At 44.9% G+C, this 19378-nt stretch overlaps 1 protein-coding gene across 1 annotated transcript in view; it reads right to left on the minus strand.

Annotated features, from left to right (window-relative positions):
- Positions 1-19378, minus strand: part of Cacna1e (calcium voltage-gated channel subunit alpha1 E) — a 485686-nt gene that overhangs the window by 9162 nt on the left and 457146 nt on the right. The window contains exons 40-48 of the mRNA XM_085842043.1: positions 18753-18849; positions 14797-14902; positions 13875-13982; positions 13269-13369; positions 12890-12996; positions 8127-8238; positions 5259-5387; positions 4049-4229; positions 2176-2366 (exon numbers count right to left, since the gene is read on the minus strand). Of these exons, the coding sequence (XP_085698169.1) occupies positions 2176-2366; positions 4049-4229; positions 5259-5387; positions 8127-8238; positions 12890-12996; positions 13269-13369; positions 13875-13982; positions 14797-14902; positions 18753-18849 (1132 nt within the window). The remainder of the gene's footprint in view (positions 1-2175; positions 2367-4048; positions 4230-5258; positions 5388-8126; positions 8239-12889; positions 12997-13268; positions 13370-13874; positions 13983-14796; positions 14903-18752; positions 18850-19378) is intronic.

Genomic DNA, 19378 nt, shown 5'->3' on the forward strand with positions numbered 1-19378 from the left:
CTCCGAAAATCCCCTATACCCTCCTCCTCTCCCTGCTCCCCAACCCACTCACTCCCACTTCCTGGCCCTAGCATTCCCAGATACTAGGGCCCAAGACCAAGGGCCTCTCCTCTCACTGATGGCTAACTAGGCTATCCTCTGCTGCATATGCAGATAGAGACACGAGCTCTGGGGTTACTGGTAGTTCATATTGTTGTTTCTCCTATAGGGCTGCAGACCCCTTTAGCTCCTTGGGTACTTTCTCTAGCTACTTTATTGGGGACCCTGTGTTCCATCCAACAGATGACTGTGAGCATCTACTTCTGTTTTTGCCAGGCACTGACATAGCCTCACAAGAGAGAGCTGTATGAGGATCCTGTCAGCAAAATCTTGTTGGTATATGCAATAGTGTCTGGGTTTGGTGGTTGTATATGGGATGGATCCCCAGGTGGGGCAGTCTCTGGATGGTCCTTCCTTCAGGCTCAGATCCAAACTTTGTCTCTGTAACTCCTTCCATGGTTATTTTGTTTCCCATTCTAAGAAGGAATGAAGTACCCACACTTTGGTCTTCCTTCTTCTTGAGTTTCATGTGTTTTGCAAATTGTATCTCTGGTATTCTAAGTTTCTGGGCAAATATCCACTTATCAATGAGTACATATCATGTGTGTTCTTTTATGATTGGGTTACCTCACTCAGGATGATATACTCCAGATCCATCCATTTGCCTAAGAATTTCATAAATTCATCGTTTTTAATAGCTGAGTAGTACCCCGTTGTGTAAATGTACCATATTTTCTGTATCCTCTGTTGAGGGGCATCTGGGTTCTTTCCAGCTTCTGGCTATTATAAATAAGGCTGCTATGAATATAGTGGAGCATGTGTCCTTATTACAAGTTATGTTCCCAGATTCTTACATGCCGGTGAGCCTTTGAGTTTCATCTTTCTGCTTCCCTGTCATGGTGATTCTGTCTTTTTCAAGCCTCCTCCTCCTCCTTCTCCTCCTTTTCCTCCTCCTCTTCCTTCTTCTTCTTCTTTTTTTTTTTTTTTTTTTTGTCCCTTACCTGCACAGTCTAAAAGTCCTGCTCCGTCTCTCTGCCCAGCCATTGGCTGTACAGCAATTCTTATTACCAATCAGCCAGCTGGGGTCAGGGACCCTCAGACAAGCACTAGAACTAATCCCCAACACCTGGTTGTCCAACTAGAGTACACTGTAAGTATCTGAGGTGACCTAAAGCCTGTTTTCTTGCCCCTCTATTAGTGATAGTTTGCTGTCATTGGCTTCTACAGTCAACATGTCTCTGCCCTTATCTGTCTTCCTTGCCTAGTCCATGTAGTACCTGAGCCCAGGTGTTGGCAAATGGTTTCCAGCAATGTTCTCTCAAGGTGTGTGAAACCTGTGAGCCACCTGTAAGAATCTTATGGGGTGGGGTCCTTTCAGATATGAAATTCTGGGTTTGACTTTTAAGCAAGTCTCATTGGATTCTTCAAAGTTTCAGGGATTTGCTGTGCTAGCAAACCCCAGGGCTGGCTCTGTTCTACAATACAATTTGGAAACCACTATGCCTTGGGTAAATTTCTCTACTGCTATGTCTCAGAATTGCTTTAACAGTCTCTTGTTTCTGGCTTACCATTTCTAACCAAATGTGTCTCCCATCTGGACTCCAGGAACTTTGAGAAGGGTTAGGGCTGGAAAAGAGGGGCAACACAAATAACACTGCCACACAGCTATTTCTTAGGCATACACTGGGAATTAGGAAAAGATGGAGAGATGAGATGTGCTCCTTCTCCTGAGAGGGCTACACAATCCATAAGCAAAGTGGAGTTGTCCAACTTGCAAATTCTGGCTTTAGAGATGAATTATCATTCCAGTTGGTACTGAGAATCACACCTTATGGCTGAAAGGCCATCTTTATTTCTTAAGTCTAGCTGAATTTGTATATCGGGATACTGAGGACAGGCATGGACTGACTTCCAGATACTGTCTTTCTTGGGGACTGGGAGGATCTCATTTCTTGTGAATTCCTGCCACTTCTGAATCTGCAAGCACAGAACAGCCAGCCTCTGTGTTCAGTGGTTATTTCTTGTGAACATCAGGAGCTGAGGTCCCAGAGGCTGACATGAGGCAATGGAAGCCCCTCCTAGTACAGCATTCCACCTTTCCCTGACCTGCTAGAGGCTCAACTTCTCTATATTCACCTGTCTGTTGGGGGTCTGTGACCTTCCTTCACTGGGTGACCTGGACTGGCGACGTTCTGGGGACTCCCAGTCAGCCTGGGTCCCTCGCTCCTCAGAATTGCAGCGGGAGACATCCGGAGAGAGGAGGTGCTTTCGTTCTTTGGATCGGCCTCTCTCCCTGCCTCCTGAGCGGTGAGTGTCAGACTTGTGACCTGTGAAAGGTGATAACAATTGGTTATTGTTAATCAGCCCATTCTGGCTTGATGACACTGAACTCCAAGCCACAGATTCTACCCTAACCAGGGATTTGAGCCATTGTGAACTGATTGTGTTCATTCAGAATTCAGGGTTGAATCCTAACCTCCAATGGAATGGAGAGAGGATGTACAGCCTTTGGTAGGAGACTAGCTTAGGACGGTGAAGCTCTTACTATTAGAATATGTATCCCAGGGATAGTTTGCTTCCTGTCCCTGATATCTCTCCTGTGAGGACATAATGAGAAGAGGAAGTCCCCACCAGACACTGTTGTCACATTGAGCTCATATTTCATGGCCTCCTGAACTGACTGAAGTGCCCTGGCTTCTCCAGGCAGATCAACAGGCAACTTAAAAGGGAAATGGGACAGAAAATTCCACTTTTAGTGAGCAAGTGAGTCTGCGAGGTACCACTGAAAAGACAGGTACCAACGAGTGGAGACTGTTTTCTCTGCTTCCTTTATGCCAGATACAGTAAACAGTATCTCTGCCAGATGGCCCAGGGATTGTCTGTGTCCTGCACTTGACTTAAGAAGATGGCACGGGGAAGGGGATTTGGAGGGTTCAATGAACGAAATGCTAGCACATCTAATGTAATGTTAAGGTGAGAACATCTAACTTGAAGGATCTAACTTGAGCCGGGCGTGGTGGCGCACGCCTTTAATCCCAGCACTCGGGAGGCAGAGGCAGGCGGATTTCTGAGTTCGAGGCCAGCCTGGTTTACAAAGTGAGTGCCAGGACAGCCAGGGCTACACAGAGAAACCCTGTCTCAAAAAAAAAAAAAAAACCAAAAAAAAAAAAAAGGATCTAACTTGAAGGATCTCCATTCTAGTCTTTATGACGCCACATCCTGGCTCTCAATTTGGGGAAGATCACTGGTTTTCAAGTTTGATTTCTGCCTCTAGTGAAGTAAGCGGAATGAGATGAGTGATTTTTAAAGTTTTCAAATCCAGTAAAACAGAAAGGCTTTAAATGAACCTCAGTGCATGGGATAATTCCAGGTAACACAGTGGGTAAAACGAGCTGGTGGCAGAGCTCAGTGCCTTTTGGGGATGCCATGGCTTCCATGACATCCCTATGGAATCTCTGTTGTTTTGTAAAAGGCTAACTGAAAACCTTGATTAATGGCATTGGCACTTGTGATGACCACATAGGGCATGGGTCAGTTTCCGAATGATACCTCAGAGAGAGCAGCATTTTGACTGGAGCATTTGTCTATCAGTTTGCGTATAGGCGGGACGAGCACAGGTGAGCCACAGTGTGTATGTGGAGGTCAGAGGACTTGGTCTTAGTTTTGTGCTGCCATGTTTGAGACCGTATCACTTTAGTGACAATGGCTGCATAAACCATAATAGCAGGATCCATCTTGTCAGAGGAGCACTGGGATTACAGATATGTACTGTTGTGCTCCAGTTTTATGTAAGTTCTAGGGATTTGAACCCATGTCTTCACACTTGCATAGCAAGCTCTTTACACATGAACCATCTACCCAGGCCTTTCTTCACTTTCTTAAACCCCGGCCTTTATCTAAATCATGCTCCACTTTATCTAAATTATGTTCTAGTCACTTCTGATCCTTATGAAGACTAGGTCCATCAGTTGCCAGGAAAACAGACAGATGCTAAAAATGACTCTCTCACCGGAGTCAGAATTCAGGCGGTGTGCTGACAGCCTCAGGGAGGAGTGGTAACTTCTGCGCCGTGACTTGTAAGTGTTTTCACTGCTGCGTTCCATGGAGAACTCCTCCAACCAGGAGGAATTTGAACGCTTATCCCGAATTGTAGAAAATGAACGTCGCATAGAGCTAGGGTCTGTTACCACCTAGAAAGGAAAACCCCCCCAGAGGAATACAAAGTCTGGATTAATCACTGAAAGAGTCTGAAGATCCAGATGTGGTACTGAAACTCTTGGGAATGATGAGCTATAATCCCTGGAAATTGTCACCTCCCTTGAATCCCCCTTGCAGAAACCTTGGCTGCAGAGGCTAATCAGGAAAAGGTGTCCTATGTAAGCTAACCATCACTGAGAGTGGCTTGGATTGTCTCCTTGTTTTTATGAACAAAACCAGATGATTCCACTTCCTGTGCAGTGTGGGCAGGCACTGTGTAAACGCCTCATAGAACTATCTACCATAGGTGCTCAGTCAGGACCTGCTGTAAATGGGGGGGGGGGGGTCACTTTGAAATAGGTGACAGCAATTATCCAAAAGGCTATATTTTGAGGGAAACATTTCTTACTTAGCAGATAAGGCTCTGACTTAGAGCTTCCTACCCTAGGCAAGCTTGCAACTCAACCACTAAGGAAGTACCACCCTCCTGCCATCACTTTCCCCCCACCATCCTACCCCCACAAACTCTGGTGCTTTGGATTGTCACAGGTGTTAGAACAGATCCACAAAAACTTCTTGTCTCTGTCAAAACTTGATGTAAGACAGACAAAGAAGCTAAGAAAACAGACAAAGAGATGAGGCGTGGCCTGCACTAGATATGACAGTCCTGACATAGAGCGGTGTGTACAGATAACTCATGTACCAAGGAGGCTGGGAAAAGAGAAAAGGATGGGAAAATACAGAGAGAAAAATGCCTGCTGCTTGGTTGGTTGGGTCCTGAGAATGCTTATCCCAGGGCAGGAAAAGAGATGCTATGTTGTTGAGTAGACACTTGAAGGCAAGATTAATTAAAAACACACTATAGAGAAAACTTTATCAGAGATGGTCCATGAGCTAGGTCTTGTGTGTAGCTAAGGGATAGAGGAAAGTTCAGGGCTTACCTGAAAATATCAGGTATTTCATAACCCACCTAATAAAGCCTGGGATGTCACTGCATAAGGTGTGTGGTGTTTGAGTTTTACCTGGGGATCCATAGTCAGACGTGGCATAGAGGATGCCCTCCCAGATCCCGCATGCTCCTGGGTGTCCGGAGGAAGGTAGATGCCATGGTTAGAGGACTGCACACTTTTTAATTCACTAACCTCTGGCTCCTGGAAATAAACACACAGCCACGCTTGTGGGACTTGGTTCCATCTGGTTGCCTCTCAATTCCAGGGGATGGTTCAGCCCCCATTGTAGAAATGGCTTTAAGAAGGGAGCCTGATATTTATGAGGCCCTAGTTGTAGGTGTGTTATGTGAGCACACATGCATAATTTTATATGTGTGATGCTAGAAATCCCACACAGAAGTCTCTCAATGGGATGAAGAGGTAAAGACCATTGTTGGAAGACCTCCTCAGGGTTTTATAGCCTTATCAAGCAAACATTTATGCTCATTGGATACTTTACATATGTGAAATATATCTTCTGATGGGTGTTATTACTGTGTTCATTCTTTGAAGAATCGTTTTTATCAGTTTCATAGAAACCAGGATTTGAAAGAAAGTTGCTAATTATCTAAGAGAAAATATGTTATGAGTTTATTAGGTAAGAGTTTTATAATTAAAGCCATCCAAAAATGTAGTGGGTAACCTCTGTCAGAAATGTACTAACAATAAATATAATGCAAACTGCTTTCATGATTAGATATGTGATCAATAAAAAATTTCTATTACACATTTTTATTTAACTTAATAGATCCAAGTATTATTATGTCAACATGTAGATTACCCCATTTTAAGAATAATGATTACATGCCATTTGGACTCATAACGTTCCAATTGTTCACCAGTCATATATGTGTTACTGATGTTACTGTATTAAAATGTGCCCCCACACAGTGCTCTGAGGTTAGTTAGGAAAATGTTGCTTCTGAAACTCCTGTGTTATTTCCCTAGTTCAAGAATGTGAGTTACCATGAAGACAACTTGTATAATTGTATAAATCTTGGAGCTACTTACATAAGCCACACAGAGATCAAAGAAATATCTTTGACATCTGGAGATTATTCTAAGGGAAAAAATGTCATTTTATACTTAGCTATTTATACCCTAAAATATGGGTGCATGAGTAGGTCAGTGTTCAAAGAAAGGGGAACCTGGGATGGTTGGTCAACTTTATGGCTACTGGTGTGGCTGGGAAGAGGACCTTCCGGGGCTGTGTGATATGTGAGCTTGAGGAGGCCACAGCATTTGTAGTGCGTGCGATAATGTGGCACACAATTCCAACTTCAAACAGATGCAGCAATGACATTGAAGTCTACAGGTGTCAGCGGCGGTGTGAGACACACTCCATATGCACATACACAAATCATGGCCACGCCTCAGGACATGGAGCAGGGACCCAGAGGGATGGGCAGTAGACAGTGGTGAGGGTGTTTCATGGCTGACACCTGAATTAAATTACAGACACCGGCACTGACAAGATGAACACATATCCGAAAAGTTCTGGTGCTACGTCTCAGCCTGGGGAAACCCACAGAAGTGATGAGGTAGCCAAGCATCCCTGGGAGTGGGGAAAAGACACATTATTGAGATTTTTCTCTACCACACCTACCAACTCGGTTGGGAAGGCATAAAGTAGTGAGAAGAATTTTCAGAATCGAGCTATCCATATCAATCTAGTTCCCAGATTTTAGTGCTAAATCAGTTTAGGGAAGAGGGTAATTATTGTCAGAAGCTCTACCAACTCTACCAAGAACATCCTTGGGTAGGTTGTTCAGTATTCCAGGGATATCTGACCTTGCCGTCTTTCCATTACAACTATGCATGATCCTCTGTCTCAGCAAGCACAGAAGACAGAATTACCCAGCTGAGCTACTCCTCTCTGTAGAGAACCTACTTTATCACACAAATGTGCGCACAAACACACACCATCATCATCATCATCAAATCATCATCAAATCATCATCAAATCACCATCATCATTATCATGAAATCATCATCATCACCATCATCATCACCCATTTGGCATGGTTCTGGGATATATAGTAGTGGCAATAAGGTCATGAGACAAAGGAGAGGAAAAAGGTCACCAATAAATGTTAAAGGAATGAGGCTCAGCTCACTTAATGCCGGCTGACTCTATAGACATTTGCAAAAACTAGGTTTTGTCTTGTTCTATCCAATCCAATTAGGCCTGGGAGGAAACTTAGAATTCATGACTCCCGAGCTAGGAATAATTGCAAAATTGATTAGTTTGGCAATCAGTTTTTGCTTTTGCACTAGTAAAGCCAAAAATTTTTAACTGGTGCTTTCTTCTCTAAGGCTGAACTTGACTTTAGGGTTCTCAGGCATTTTACCATCCAGACTAATGAAAAACTTATCTTGGGGGTCAGGAAAATGATGTTAGGGGCTTTTTGGAATGTATGTGACATTGTAAAATTATAACCGAAGGGAAGAAATTTGCCTGAGCCCACGTATAACAAAAGTGGTGAAGTCTTCCATATATCCTGTCAGACAGCTAGTCATTGTTGCAGATGCAAACACTAAGCATTAGAGGAGGTGGGCTTCACTCAAGGATGCTAGGGACATTCTCATATTCCCTTAAGCAGCACTCAGTAGTACAGTATACAATATGCATAGATACTACTCATTATATCAGACTGTCTTAAAGCTTACTATCACAGGCAAGATTTTTTATATTTGCTTCAAAATTTGGTAAATTAAAAGTGTTTGACCTGAAGAAATATAAGTCCCCACAGGAGAGAAGAGCCCTCTGGCACTTTTAAAACCTGAAGAGGAAACATTCTCAGTAAACATGAGAAACTAGGTAAGAAGGGGCTGAAGATAGGATGAAAGGGATCAGGAGACCAAGGAAATGCTTCTGAGGTCATGTACTCGTGCATTCACCAGAGATTGTTGTTCCTGGAATTGCCCATCATCCGCTGGGTCCATACAAGCCAACTGGAATATTTCTTGAGGGGAGAGTGGACTCATTGAAGGGTATCCACTCCGACCACTCCTGAAAAGCAATGTCAAATTCAGAGGTAATGAGGGACAGAGAAAAAGTCATGCCATAACTTCCACTAGCAAGTCCCATCCCATAGAAGACCTCCTCCATACGAGAGTCGCACCCTGCACTCTCGGCTAGTCTATAAATCTGTTGATTTGCAGGTGGCTGGTCTTAGAACAGAAGATGTTTAAGAAAGTGTAAGAAAACATAGAAACTGGTGCTTTCAACCTGCATTTGGAATCATTCATCATTCTGCTGGCGACCAGCATATCTGTGACAAATGACATCATTTGTCACACTCAGCCATATGGAAGACCAGTGCTAGATTGTAAACCTGTTTCTGTTGAGTTTCCCTCATTGGGCAGAAAAATGCCAGAGTTTAAACAGTGAACAGCTTGTTTAAATATTAAGCAGTCATAGTCTTTAAAATGGTTTGACTGTGCCAACATCCATGGCTAAGCTCAACTCTATCCAATTCAGCTCCATGAACTTTTCCTAAAGGGTTTCTCTGTGCTGTTCACTGGCACTGTTGGTTCATGAACTGGAAGATGACTTTAGAGGGAAGCAAAGCCCCCTGTATTGCTTGAGATGTGTGAGAAAATAATGGGGTAGGGAAAAACACTACCAAGTGAAATATATGGGGGTTGGCCTGGTAGATCACTACCAAGTCAGTCTGGTTCAGCAATTCCTATACAATCATATCCATGGTGTTGGTTAGAAGAAAAGGCCAGCTGACCCTTCCTGAAACATTGGCTTCTGTTGCCACTCACTGCTACCAATATGGTAGCAGTTTTCTTTGGCCTAAGCAAGAATGCAAGCAAGCCCCCTGACTCTGGAGAAAGGGGGAGGAGGCCAGGGCTATGAAACTCTACTCTCTGAAAAGTCATAGTTCTACAAGATGACACACCATCTCTCCAAATGTCAGCCTTCTCTCTAGGGAGGCCTTTCTCATAACAGTCTATTGCTGAAGACTCTGCACCCCATAGAAAATTAGAGGAGTGAACAAGAATTGCTACTTACTTTAAAATAATCTGTCTGTAGAATCATACTAGGTTTAGCATTGAAAGAGAAGGTGTGGATAGAAGCGAATCAGCTGGGGGTTGGGAGGGGGCACCCTGACTGTGCGAGTGTTAGCAGAGTTTTACAACTCCCACAGAGTCATTCATATTGACATTACCTGTCTAAAGGTCATTCATTCATTCATTCATTCATATATGTGCCTTCTCCTGAAAAATCGAGGGAACAGGAGATACATTGCAAGTATAGCACATGGCCCCCTAAGTTCTACAGAGAACAGTTAACTTTTCAATCGGTGGTGAAGACCTCCTATGGTGTCCTCAAAGTTCATGTGCAGGAAATCCCATTACTAAAGTTACATGAAAGTAGACCATTGGGAAGATCATTAGGACTGAGGAGGCTGTGGAGGCAGAGCTCTCATGGTACATTACTCTCACTGTCTCCATCACAAAAAGACAAACATCTGTGTTAACAAGGCTATTCCATTTCTTCTCAACAATTTGATAAAACTAAAAGGCCCTCATCACATAAGGCACCATGCTTTGGGGCTTCCCAAGACCCAGCATTATTATTCAAATATAAATTCTATTCTTTATAACCTTCTAGTCCGAGGTATTTTGTTAGAAAAACAGAAAAAATATTGACAGGACCCCAAGAATCACTAAACAACTCCAAGGTTAAATAATTTCAATTTGGAGTGATAACCTTCTTTAAAAATGGCCTCTCCCATGCTCTTGTTCCTACCTCACCAACCTCCTTTGGCATTCTTGTCCTTTGCTCCCAGAATTCCACGTATATGCTGTTTTAAGTGTGTTGAATGTAGTAACAGCCAGGCTACATCTGCTTCCCACCAAACTCTTTCCATATACTTTGGAGGCATTGTACCAAAAGTTATTTCCTTCAGAAAATAGTCTTGATCTCTGCCAGAACTCTCACATGCCCCCCTCTCATGTCACTGTTTTTCTTGCTGGAATTTATCACAATCGTACTTGAAAACCATGACTCCTTTCTCTGCCAGTTTTCCCATTTGAGGCCTGGATCTCTGGTTGTAAGGTCACTTGGTGTATGTGTGGTGAGTGAGCTCTGCCTCCTGTGTTCACCACTGTAACCCTAAAGCCCTCTCTAAATTGGTGCCTGGCTCTCAAGCCTATAGCACTGTCAACCCAAAGGCTCACACTTGAAGCACATGGCTCTTCTTAATTCCTTTCCCTTCCTTACTCCTCATAGCAAACCTATTTATAAATCCTATCCATTCTCCCTATTAAATACCCTGCTTACTGACTTCTCACCATTTCTAGCCTGCTTGTTTAAACCACTGCCACCAAAAATTTATATAACCTCAGCAAGCTACTACATGATATCATCTCTAGAATTTTTCCCTAGAATGTTCCCTTATGATTCAGTAAATCTACATTGAATTCATAAATGAATTTCACAAGGCACAAATCTAATCATGTCACTCTGAAACATAAAGCTCCATTATTTTAAGACAAAATAAATTTAACTTCTTTATCGTGGCTTAGAATGCCCTCTAAGACTGTCACTGTGCAGCTCTCCAAACATGGCAGCAGCCACCTTTCCTGGATGTTCTACTCCGATTGTAGTCCATAGGTACCTTAGTTTACCTCAGTTCACCTCCTGAAGGACTTGCCTCTGGGTCTCTATGTTTCTTACTTGAGGATACACCCTTCCACCCCACACCAAGGTCTCAAATGAGAAAAATGGCTTCCTTTCCATGATATCACAATTTCCTGCCCTCCTACATTTAATCTATCACTCTTATAGTTTCCCCTCTCCAGATTTGTATCCTTGGGGACTACGACCTGATCATCAGTATCTCTAGTGCCAGAGCCAATGATTAGGCAAAATTTGTTCTCAACAAATATTGGTAAAAATCAGTGAGTAACTTGAATCTATAAACATATGGAAGAAAAGACAGAGTGATGATCCCATGATGTGGCTTGGCTTATGTAGAAATTCTAGACAAAACAGAGATCTAGATGCAAGGGCAAAGGAGTATCTTCCACTAATAGATCAAGGACTCATGAAAAAAATAGTGTGAAGCCTTGCAGGGAGGAGACCCCATTTCTCTAGTCATACCTTCTTCTCTCTCTACTCCACAGAGCAATAAAATGTATTTCTACTTGTTTTCTGGGGTCCAGAGTATCCAAAGACTGCTCTCTGATCATACAAAATTGTTTGTAAAGAAAGCTCTGGGCATGTTCTTCTCTTTGAAATTTCTTAGATTATGAAGTCAGAAAAAGATTTGCAAGAACAAAGTTTCATACCACAGTGTTAAAGAAATGAATGGTGTGGACTCTTCCCAATAGTGCTCCAATGGAGGCCTTATTCCCAAACTCTGCGTCTCCCTTTTCTGATCATTAGTGGAATTGTCCTTCTTAGTGATTCCCACTTCTCCAAGCAAGACCTGCTTAAACCCAACCACATAACTTCATTTCCAATGAGAAGAGGAGCATGTGTCCCTTGGCTTCCACTCCCCCCTAGTGACAACTGGAAAACAATGACATAATGGGATATGTATGCTATGAGAGACCATCTCTGACTGTACTGGCTATTTTTGTGTCAACTTGACACAGCTGGAGTTATCACAGAGAAAGGAGCTTCAGTTGAGGAAATGCCTCTATGAGATCCAACTGTAAGGCATTTTCTCAATTAGTGATCAAAGGGGAAAGGCCCTTTGTGGGTGGGACCATCCCTGGGCTAGTAGTCTTGGGTTCTATAAGAGAGTAGGCTGAGCAAGCCAGGGGAGGCAAGCCAGTAAAGAACATCCCTCCATGGCCTCTGCATCAGCTCCTGCTCCCTGACCTGTTTGAGTTCCAGTCCTGACTTCCTTTGGTGATGAACAGCAGCATGGAAGTGTAAGCTGAATAAACCCTTTCCTCCCCAACTTGCTTCTTGGTCATCATGTTTGTGCAGGAATAGAAACCCTGACTAAGACACTGACTAACAGTCAACCAGTAGGTAAGCCTTAGAAACACTAGACCATTCTTCCACTCAGGGTCTGATTTTTTTCTTTCCGTTTATAAGGTCTTTTTGGTCATTAGAGAGTCTAAGATATAGTAGAAAGCCTCTAGAATCAGAAATGACTGATTTGAAAACCTATGTGCTGCCTCCTCTCAGTCATAGTCCCTGTCTGTTCATTTGAAAAATAGTGATAGCAATATATACATCTCCAAGGTATGGCAGAATCAAGAGAGCTAAGCAAACAGTATTGCTAGACCTGTCATCCCCAGGAGCAAATAATCCAGTGACTGTTGCTTCTCTTTCCCCCTTCGGCTCAGCAATCTCGACATCCATGCTGCCAGATCCATTGTGAGAGGACAACTAAACCCTTGAGATTATGATAATTCTCCCCAACAGAACTATAGCTAAGGTTAAGGTGTTAGTGCATTATAACGTGAGTCAGCACCTTTTGCTACCAACCTTCTGCTGCATCTACTGCCTCTGATGCCGGTTGCGGCATTACACATGCCTGGCTCATTTCTTCTCTTACTCCTGCTGACAAGTCAGGAGACAGTCAGCCTCAGGAAGGAACTGGCTCAGAGTATGATTTCCAGGCCTGAGCCATGGTGGCAGAATGCAAACAGGCGTCCCACAGACCCTTCATGTGGTTTTTACTCACAGGCCAGAAACAGGGTCCTGCTGGAGATAAGGCAGGGCTTTGGCATTAGCAATGATCTCCTGAGGCAGTGATGAGGGCTCCATGCGCTGGAACATGGGTGCATTTTTCTGAGGGGAGACAAAGAATTCCTGTGACTTTGTGAGGACTACTATGAAAAGCACCACAACTTACATGAGAGACAAAGAAAGACGACTGATTCTTTCCTTGACTATTTTAACCTTTCAGTTCCCCAGGTTTCTAATCCCACCTCACTTGAAAGTTCTTGAACTCCAAAACCCCTTCCACCTTTTTAGGGTACATTGTAGGGATACATGCAACCCACCCTCTAGAAATCCATGTCTACTCATGACCCATCCAATGTACTTTCAATGGTGCTTACCTGTTCTTCCAGCTGCTGTCTCTGTTTCTTTACCTTACTCTGTTTATAGTAGTCCATGATCATCATTGCTGCATAGATCTTGCCCACAGTCAGGTCAGAGGCTAGAAGCACAAGTGGAGCATGGGAATAAACAGGGAGGATACAGATGGCCATATGTGTCCACTCACCAAAGCAGCTTCGTGCTCTCAGTCACTCACACATCTACTATTTACTAAAGCTCCAAGGACACAAAGCGAATGGATCCATGCAATGAAGGCAGTGCTCACAGGACCGGATAGTAAGAAAGACACTAGTGAGCACAACTTCCTGTCATCCCAGATACTCATGTCTATGTAGCAACACAAATGCACAAGGGGTTACTGAACAGTCTTCTGTGGAGGAAGAGAGCTGTGTTCCCAGAGAAAGTTCATTCACAAAAGCAATGACCTGTCTTAAAAAGTTAGTTTAATGATGAATAAAAGTACTGTAGAAGTGGGGACTTAGATGTCTAATGGTAAAGGAGCAACCCTCCCTTATCGCCTTGATCACGCTGGTTTCCCTAAAAGATGTGGCCTTGGCATACTGGGCCACAGTGACAAGCACACTTAGAAGGAGGAGCCACCACACCTTTGGGCATGGGCACTAGCAGATCCAACATCTTTTGGGACAGGTGAGGCCAAATGGCCAGGGTCTCTTTTTGAAGCTCTGAGTCTAGCTGCTGTCTGTCTGCACCACCTAGAATAAGATAAATTATTAATAACCCAATCAGAACAGGCACAGGATAATGACGTCCAAGACGGAGGAGTGGGTGGGGGCAGGAGCTGAATCAGCGTGGCACCTCACATAATGAGAGGAAATCTCGGCACCGAGTGACAGAGCATCTGGCAACACCAGCATTTCTGCTGAGGAAGCAGAAGATACTTTGGCTCCTATTTTCAGTGACTCGGGCATATTCTTCCCCAGAAATCTGAGGCTGAGACCAAGATCAGCTTCCTCACTGGTTCTAACAGCCTCCTGGGTGCTCAGGAGATCTATCAGAGAGGGAAATGAAGGCCTCCATAAGGAAAACTCATGCTTCATCAAGACACATCATTCCTCCCACTGACCCTGACCATACAGTCTAAGGGACCTGGTTTTTAAAAAGGCAGGAGAAGGCAGGCTAAAGGTCTGTACAGATGCCACAGAGCGTTTCTCTCCCAGACCACTGAATAGCAATCATGATGGGTGTCCACTCTGTTGGCACCTGCTACAGATGCTTCCTAAGTCCCAAGACTTTGGAGAAACGATGCTTTATGGAAAAAAAAATACGGAATTAAATTTTCTATGCTCAACAAATATTTCTAGAATGCTAAGACATGGAATATCAAGTCATTTATTTTTACCAAAGAAAGGGCAAGCCTTCAAATTACTAAGTTAGAGGTAAAACCAGGTCACGGCCTTATCGGGAGCATGGCTGGCTGGGAAGTAGTTCAGATGACTTCATCCTATAGCAGGCTGCACAGGTTATAACATAGGGTGCAACCCTCTTCCCTTCCCCTACTAATCTGACCTTTGGCGATTTTAATGTCCAGAGCTGTCCGGATCAGAGCCATAAGTGTGGAGGTGAAGTGGACTGTCATGTCCTCAGCCACTGGCATGTTCATCAGGACCAACCTCTGTGTGAAAGAGAAAAGAGAAAGAGCAGGCAAAAACCAAATATATTGAAAGACACCTTGGTTTAAAAATAAAAGGGGAAGGAAAGTGCAGAGGTTAAATGCACAGACAGAAAAGAAGGGCAAGGATTCCCCATCCCCATGCCAGTCCCGCTCTCCCGGCTTCTCACTAAAGCTCATTTGTGGTTATTTTATCTAGGGACTGATGCCAAATGCCAAGGAAAGGAGGTTAGCTAATCATTCTTTACAACCCCTTCCCATGGGGAGTACTAGGAATATCTCCCAGAGAGATGGGAAGGGAGTCCCTTAGGGAACAGAGTCAGCTCTGAGAGGTGGCTCCACTCCCTGCTACAGAGGTGCTCTCTGTTTTATACTTGTCCCCACAAACACCCCCAAGGTCAATGGAAAGATGGGGGAGAGACTTGGCTCTGTTCATCTCACTTGAAAGGTGTATCCTGGTGCCCCCTTTTTAAGTCTTTCAAAGATGGAATTTGCCAGCACACGATTGAGCATGCAGAGAGTCCAACTCCTCGAAGGGATGAGGAGGAGCAGAATGGGCAGGGGAGAGTGCAAACAGGCTCGAGGAGGAGGGGGAGGAGCGCAGGGAAGACAGTCAGAGAAGGGGGGTGCAGGCAGGAGCAGAGTGGGCAGGCCCTGTTCCCCTCACCCAGAGGAAGGGATCCAACTGAAATGGCCAAATCCACTTTCAGAGAGTATCTTGCTTTAGGAATCTGTGAGACTCTCCTCCCGTTCCTCTCCCAGTTCATTCTATCAGGGCCTCATCCCAGGAATTCTTTCCCCACTGTGTGATACTTGTAGCTATCAGAGAAAGATATTATCGCAACTGCTGTGTATAAGGAGCCATGCCCTTGGGGATGAGGGTTTCTACGGACTACATTCCAGTGAGATGCTCTCTGGAGCAAGACTATTTGGAGGTAGCAGCAGAAGAGCCTCTGGCAGAACCGTCATCCCGGTGGTAGTGGTTGGTAGTGATTGGAGCCTGTTGTTCACAAGCCACACCTCTAATACTCAAATAGATCATCTTGCCTGCAGCAACTCTACAGACAGATGTGTTAGACTGTAAAGGTTGTTTCTTTGTTTGTATCTGAGTCCCATCATTCTTACTTCTGTGATAGTGGCAACCTTGCTATGATGTGTGCTTAGGTGAATGAGAAAACCCTGGAGTAGTTCTGGGCCAGTCTATACACAAGGGAGTTAACAGTAACTAGTACTGATAGGTGAAGAAAATGCCCGGCCCCGAAGCTGGGAGCATCCAAATGTCGCCCAGTGGACAATGCTGGTGTATGACCTCAAGAATTCTACCCACCACTTGGTCATGCTAAGAAGGCAAAGCTAACTGAACAAATCTGCCTGTTGTTGCCCTCTTTAAGGCCACTGGGGAAAGAAAGCTACGTTCCTGTCAGTTGTAAAATGCTTGAAGACATGTTCTTCTTTTGTGTTTGTGTCAGGAAGCTATGCTGTTGTTCCTTCCTACGTCACAGGGGGAGAAATTTATTACAAGTTTTCCTTCTAAAAATTTCTTCTAGAACAATCCTTAACGATTGCTCCATTATTTTCCTAATTTATGAGTGAAGCCATATTTTTTTTCTCTCAGCCTTTTTGGTGATAGATTTCCTTCTTGCCAATCCAACTATTCCCCGGCCACCACTCTGCCTCCTTTCAAAGGATACACGCCACTTAGCAGCACCTTTCTAGTAGCCCACTCACAAGAAGCCACACACGAGTAAGAACACGGTAACACGATAAAAGGTCCACGGTGAACAGCGCGAGAACCACTCCTGTATCCTTTATGACTCCATCTCATGAACCTTCCTGACTCCTGAATCCTCGCTTCCCATCTCCGCGCCCCCAACCCAGCTTCCTCCCAGAGTATGTCCTCCCCACAACTGGATCCCATTTCCTGTTGATCTCTAGCCCAGAACAAAGGAAGGGGTTTTCTACCTTATAGGCCACTTTGGAGGGACATCTCTTGCCGAGGCCTAGCGGTGGTGACATGAGAGTCAGCATTTCATACATCTCAGTGTAATGGATGCGGCCACTGCTCATGGGGGTGGTGAGTAGGGGCAGGACATGGGCGGGGCAGGAGGGGGTGGCAGGGACAGGAAAAGGGGGTGGGGATGGGGGAAAGGATGCAGACAAGTAGGAGAGAGGAACAGCATTCCCAGAGAGCCAAAACAAAGTAATACAGGAAACAGAAGAAAAACAAACAAAATGGACAAACAGGAAAAGAACAGGAGACCTGTTAATCAAGGCAAATCATACAAGTGACTCCGTCCTGGTGCAGATTTATATCACGCCCCACACAGACCCGGGAACACTAGTTACAACCTCTGGTCCCTCTGACACAGTCAGAAGGTGCTGACAGGGGTCGAGGGCGGGGCTCAGTTTCTCCTCCTCAGTTAGTGCTGGGCTGGCTTTGTGGTTCACTGCATCTAACCCCAAAGTAACACAAGCATGTCTTCAATTCCCAGGGCTGTGCGTGAGCGGTATAAACCGGATAGACGGTGCTCCAGCCGTGGGTAGGAGTCTCTGGCCCCTACTGGGGCTGGGATGCTGGCCTAGAAGTCAGGCCTGTCCCCTGCCCTGAACCCACAGGCAGAACGTCGTGTATCCCCCCTCTGTGGTATGTGTGCAGCAGGAGGCGGCGGCCGTTTGCGTTGAAAGTGGTGGGCTGAGGTTGCTGGTCAGAAAGTCGCCTCGTTGCTTCCACCTGGCTCCGTGAACAAGAGTGCTCTTTATTCCCCAGCATGCACCAGGTTGATGGCATGCTGGGGACAGAAGAAACAAAACCAGGAGGAAGAAGAGCATCTTGCATGCCATGCTACCCTCCCCAGCTCTCCCACATGCGGCTGCAGGTTTCACTGGGGTGGAGTTTAAAGAGTCTCAGCAGAGGCAGCTGTTCAGCCTCCTGAGTTCAGAATCAGGGTCACCATCCCAAGTCAGCTCCATCCATCACCTAGGCAGACATCCTTCCTGAGCCTGTATCTTCTGCTGCCTGAGCAGCGCTTTGCTTTGCCTTCCTCCCATAGCACCTGAAGCAGGGTTCATATTTAGCGGTCCTGGGCTTGGGAAAGTGACTAGGATACTCAATATCCAGGGTAATGCAGAGTTTGAACTTATATCTCGGAACCTGTTGGTCTAACCAAGAGGTAGTGACTTGGCAATTACGGCAGACCTCTTACAAGTGTGACTGGCAGGCACCAAAGGCATTAAATAATCAGTTCAAGATCCTTCTGTGTCTGTTGAAGTTATTTTAGTCTCTGTGCTATTAAATTCTCTAATAATTCTATGCTTTTTAAACTATGTTCATGGGTTGCCCTCTTCCCCTCTGTTCTACAGCTTCTATTGCTGATCCTGGAAAAAGCACCCAGGATCTGTGAGGGATAGCAGGGATAGGGATGACTAGGTTCACACTTTGAATCATGTGGTTCCATGAAAATGAAGGTCTCGTGAAGGGAAATCAGAACCCTTTTGCTTGATTAGAGGATTTCTGCATCCCAGAGAAAGGGGAAGTCCTTTGGTAGAACGTACAAGCTAAGATAAACTGGGGGATGTATGTGTAGGTGCACAGCAGTATATTTGTGGGAAAAGCCAAAAGGAGTGACTCTAGTGGCCTTTGTATTAAGTCTTTAACTCTCTTTTGCCTTCACCATAAAATGGCCCTTCTTCCTATATGGCAGCTGCTGGTTCTGGGAGGGGTTGGGCCTCTTTAAACTCAAAGGTAAGCAACATGAAGATTCTCTCATGTGGCGCAGTGGTGGTGGAGCAGAGGGCGGAGAGGGTTAGATGCTGCATCCCACTGCAGGTCATGGCTGGGGACTGGGGGGCAAACCTTGCAAGCCACCCTGTAGGGGCAGTTCTCTCCCAGGCCCAGAGGAGGCGAGATCACCCGCACTAATTTGTACATATCCTTATACGGGATCCTGCCGCTGGAAAGAAAGCACAGGTGGGTTAATAAGATACTCAGAAAAGAATGGGGAAGAAACGATGGCTTCTCCCTACAGGGACTGTCCCAAAGAGGTAAGACCAGTTTATTGGTGCCTGACATAATCAGACCAGAGTGATGAGAACCAGAGAACTACCAAACTATTCTCCCAATTTTCTCATGAAATCCGAGCCCATCTAATATCCAAAGGAGCCTAATGCCTAAGGTACCCAGAAATACCTGTGTGGCTCACTCCTGGCCTGAGGAGCCCAAGCTCCAGCTAGGCTTCTAAGAGCAAAAAGACAGCCAGTATGTCTCTGGCCACTGTCCAGAGCAGATGTCAGGTTGCCAACGTGTGGACTACAGAACTCTTTGCTTTCACACCCGTACTGATTACAGGCAGTTACTACGGGCCACCTGTCAGGGGCAGTGGGGAGTCAGCATGTTTCTGTAGACTGTGAGAGACAAATTTCCCACTAGGCTAATTAGCAAGAAACAGAGTTTGCATGAGAGAATTTGAAAGGGCTTTGGAT

The sequence above is a fragment of the Mus caroli genome, unplaced genomic scaffold, assembly GCF_978045245.1.
Source record: "Mus caroli unplaced genomic scaffold, Mus_caroli_1 scaffold_1, whole genome shotgun sequence".
Classification (NCBI taxonomy): Eukaryota; Metazoa; Chordata; class Mammalia; order Rodentia; family Muridae; genus Mus; species Mus caroli.